The sequence below is a fragment of the Arachis ipaensis genome, chromosome B09 (assembly GCF_000816755.2).
Source record: "Arachis ipaensis cultivar K30076 chromosome B09, Araip1.1, whole genome shotgun sequence".
NCBI lineage: Eukaryota > Viridiplantae > Streptophyta > Magnoliopsida > Fabales > Fabaceae > Arachis > Arachis ipaensis.
This window is the reverse complement of record NC_029793.2, coordinates 95,126,969-95,131,524: the sequence shown is the minus strand read 5'-3', so window position 1 is coordinate 95,131,524 and position 4,556 is coordinate 95,126,969. Positions and strand designations below refer to the sequence as shown.

Genomic DNA, 4,556 nt, shown 5'->3' with positions numbered 1-4,556 from the left:
GCAAAATATTAACCATTGAATGCACAACAAAGATTCTTCAAAGAGGTATATTTTAATTTTTTTAAGTTAATAACAATGTCAAGTATTATTTACATTATTTATTTAAAATAATTAATTTATTTTTTTTATAATGGACAGTGTTCAAAGATTAAAGTGAGGACAAAACTCAATAGAATTATTTTTGGGTGAGACTTGGAACAAAAAAATATTCAGGTAAATCAATAACTTTATTTTTGGTTATTATATATTTGTGTTTCTAAAATTATTTGTTATTGCTCAATAGGTTTAATATTTTTTTTAAGAAAATAATATATATGCAATTATTTTTATTTTTTTTGTTATATAGTTCAAGTTAAGTTAAAAATGTCAAAGATGAAAACAATTCACTCATTTTTCAAGAGAAAAGAGAGAATATATGATGAACAAAATTCAGCTTCAGATTCTTTGAGTAATGTTCAAAATATTATTGAACTACCTATGACACAACTTGTTGAGCAAGATATTCAACCCCCTGCTTCCAAAATAACAAGGACTGAAATAGATCAAGTTAATATTGATACATTGATGCGTGATCCTGGAAAGCGTCTGCAAATTTGGAATTATCCTATCAATCAACAAGATGAAATCCGTAGAGCATACATAAATTTTGGACCATATCAATTTATTATGGATGAGTACCCTCTTTCTGGTCTAGAAAGTCATCCTCGTCGTTTCAAAGCTCATTGGTTTAAGAGTTTTTCTTGGCTAGAATATTCGCCAGAAGTGGATGCTGCATTTTGTCTTCCATGCTATTTATTTTCTAGAAAATCAAGTCCATTCACATCAGGAGGATTTCGCAATTGGAAAAAAGTGAATAATGGAAAGATTGTGCATTTTTATCTGCATTTTTATCGCCAGAAGTTGATGTTCATGCTTTTTTCCAAAGTTTGAGTAACATTATCAATGTTGTGTGCTCTTTTTGCAACGCAATGATGAATTACGATCTGCTTATGCAACTGAAATTTCCCATTTAGTTGCAACTAATCAAATTGAAACAGGAAGGGGAGCAAATCAAATTGGCACATTAAAAAGATCAGGAGATACCAGGTGGAGCTCTCACTTCAACTCAATTTGTAGCCTTTTACGTATGTTTGGAGCAACAACTTCAGTTCTGGAAGATTTGGCTACTAATGGATCTACATATTCTCAATGTGGTGATGCTACTTATGCTCTTAAATCTTTATTATCATTTGATTTTGTTTTCATTTTGCATATGATGAAAGAAATCATGGGAATCACTGATAAACTTTGTCAAGCATTCCAACGAAAATCTCAAGACATTTTGAATGCTATGCATCTGATTTCTAGTACAAAGTCATTGATTCAACAGTTAAGAGATAGTAGTTGGGGAGCACTTTTGGAGAAAGTTAGTTCTTTCTGCAATGATCATGCTATTCAGATACCTGATATGGGTGCTTCTTTTAGTGACATAATTCGGTCTCGTCGTAAAAAGGATGTTGTCACTGTTGAACACCACTATCGTGTTGACATTTTTACTAGCGTGATAGATTTTCAATTGAAAGAGCTAAATAGTAGATTTAGTGAGCAAGCAACCGAGCTCCTCATATTGAGTACATCTTTAGATCCTAAAGATGCTTTCAAGTTATTCAGTGTTTGCAACATATACAATCTTGCAAAGAATTTCTATTCTTTAGATTTTTCTAAGCAAGAAAAGATTCAATTAGATTATGAGTTACAACATTATGAACTTGATGTGGTTAAAGCTCCAGATTTTCAGAATTTGTCTACTCTTGCTGAATTGTGTCAAAAATTGACAGAGACAGGAAAATCAAATATATATCCTTTAATTGATAGATTAATTCGTCTTGTTTTGACTCTTCCTGTGACAACAGCAACAACTGAACGGGCCTTTTCAGCTATGAAGATTATTAAAACAAGGCTTCGAAACAAGATGGAAGATGAATTTTTAGCAGATTGTATGATTGTATATATTGAAAAGGAAATTGCTTCAAAATTCACTTCAGAGATGATAATTGATGATTTTAGTTCCATGAAGCATCGTCGAGCAAGTTTAAAAATATCAAAATCTTAAAGTATGTAGTTGAATATTGACTTTTATATAATATAATTACTTTTTTGATATATATGCTACAAATCATATTTTGTTAATTTTTTGTTATATTTTATATTTAATTGGCCCCCTCTTATGAAATTTCTGGTTCCGCCACTGCACAATGTCGACAACGCAAGTGGGACAAAACCTCCGTCCTTGCGAATTTATATTTAGATTCAAATCATAATCACAATCGAACGTCACTACAAAATTATAATCATTGTATTAATTCTTGTTCGTTGAAATGATACTGTGTCTTATTTGCTCCCTGTAAATTAAATCTGATCATAGCATAGATTAGACTCTCCTGATAATAGCATTTTTCCTATTTCGTGTCATACTGCAAGTGGCAACAACTATACTATATATTTGGCCACTATATATTTACAAGCAATGAATTTAATAGTTCATTATAATGAATTTTTTGTTTGATCTATTCAAGTTCAATTCCTTGAGTATATTATGATCTTTTCAGGTTCTTGTAGTGTTATAGTATATATAGGAAGTTTTGTTTGTTGTTCTTGTTTATAGTTTTGATTTAGTAGATTGATTATTATATCCTAAGAACTTTTCTTTACAACATTGTTAAACAGGTAGCCGATGTTAGTAGAAAGCATAGGTGGATCAGTGCTAACAATGAAGTCACATATTTTGGTTCATCTTTGAGATGAGTATTCTTGTTCTCAATGTTATCATCAACACTAATTTCTCTACTTTGGAAGATTTCAAGGTCTCCAATTGTCAATGTTAAGTACCATTATGTCATCTAAACAATCATTTCATTCCTTTCTTCCTGTTAGTTCAATTTTCAGTTTGCTAATGGGTGGCATTCTCAACTTTTTTTCAGAATTAGAATAAGTTATATAACGTAGATTACCCCTAAGAGAGTCATCATTGCTTCTAAAAAATTCATTCACTCTATTATCTTTGCAGTAAGTTTCTGTAATTGAGGCATGCATTATCTTTACATCTCGTCAAAGATGATCATTTTAATCTTATATATTCATTAATTGTTTGTATTCTTTCTTTTTTTTTTTGCAAGAGTTGGTGTTTTTATACATTGAGACAGTTGAAGCAAGCTTGAATGTGAAAAAAATTAGTCATTATACTTCCAAGGAGGAGGTCTTCCGCTATATATTGGCACTTCATTCTCTTTTGGAAAATTCTCCTAGGGACTATCCTAATAGTATAAGAGAAGACCTTGTTAAGGGGTATGTTAGGATCTATTTATTGATCATGTGCTGTTATATAGCTTCCATTTTATCTTAACTATATCTCTACTATTATTTTCTACTTAGATACAAAATGTCCTATCTTGGTTTCTTTCTTTAGGGAAGAGGGAAAGATATCACCCAAGCTTGTTGAGTGTATTAATACATATTTGTTAAATGATGGTCCAAATTTGTGCGATCATTTGTTGCAGATTCATATTGCTATACAGGGATTCGTGTTTTGTTGTTGGTTGACAACACATGATCGAGTGCTTAAGGTATCTTACCATTGTATTTGAATGCAAAATACTGCATTAAACTTAAATTATTTTTATTTATTTTTTTAAACCCAATGTCTGCTACAGGATTCACTTATATTATATTCAAGGATTCATGAAGTTTCTAAAGGCTGACAAAGAAAAACCGTGTCAGATGCTGGCTGCTTACTTTTGGAGAAATCAAAGAATCACAGTTGATCCAACACTCCTCCGCTTAATCAAGAAAGTTAATTGAAAGGCAAGTTCCCAATTTTACATTCAATTAATTAATATGATATATTGCATTAAAATTAAGTTATGAAATCAGTTATCTATATAGAATATGAGTTAAATGTCACATCATATGTTTATACACAATTTATATAGCGGCTGATCTTTTTTGTGAATATAATATTTTATATAATCAAACAAGTGCTAACGTATAAGATGTAAGCAAGGTTCAGAAGAGGAAGAAGGTGAAGGATGTTGGGTGATGTGCGGAAAACGATCCGACACAAAACTCACCGGCAAGTGCACCGGGTCGCATCAAGTAATAATAACTCACGGGAGTGAGGTCGATCCCACAGGGCTTGAAGAAGTGAGCAATTTTAGTTTAGTGGTTGATTTAGTCAAGCGAATCAAGATTTGGTTGAGTGAATTGTGATTTGCAGAATTTAAATTGCATGGGAAGTAAAGGGAATGGGTAAATTGCATGAAATTAAAGAGAACTGAAATTTAAAGTGCTGAATCTTAAAGAACAAGAAATTAAATGGCAGAAACTTAGAACGCAAGAAATGTAAATTGCAGAATCTTAAAGTGCAAGAAATGTAAATGGCTTGAATTGTAAAGGGAATTGGGAAGTGGGTTTTCAGAATTTAAACAAGGAAAAGTAAATTGCATTAATCAGACAAGTAGAAGGTGACTTGAATTGAACCGGATCTAAAACGGAAATGTAAATGAACTTGAAAAGCTTTA

General features: G+C 31.3%; 1 protein-coding gene across 1 annotated transcript; it reads left to right on the top strand.

Annotated features, from left to right (window-relative positions):
• Positions 1,127-2,092, top strand: LOC110266888. Its single transcript, XM_021111933.1, has one exon. The coding sequence runs from the start codon at positions 1,127-1,129 to the stop codon at positions 2,090-2,092; it is 966 nt and encodes a 321-aa protein (XP_020967592.1).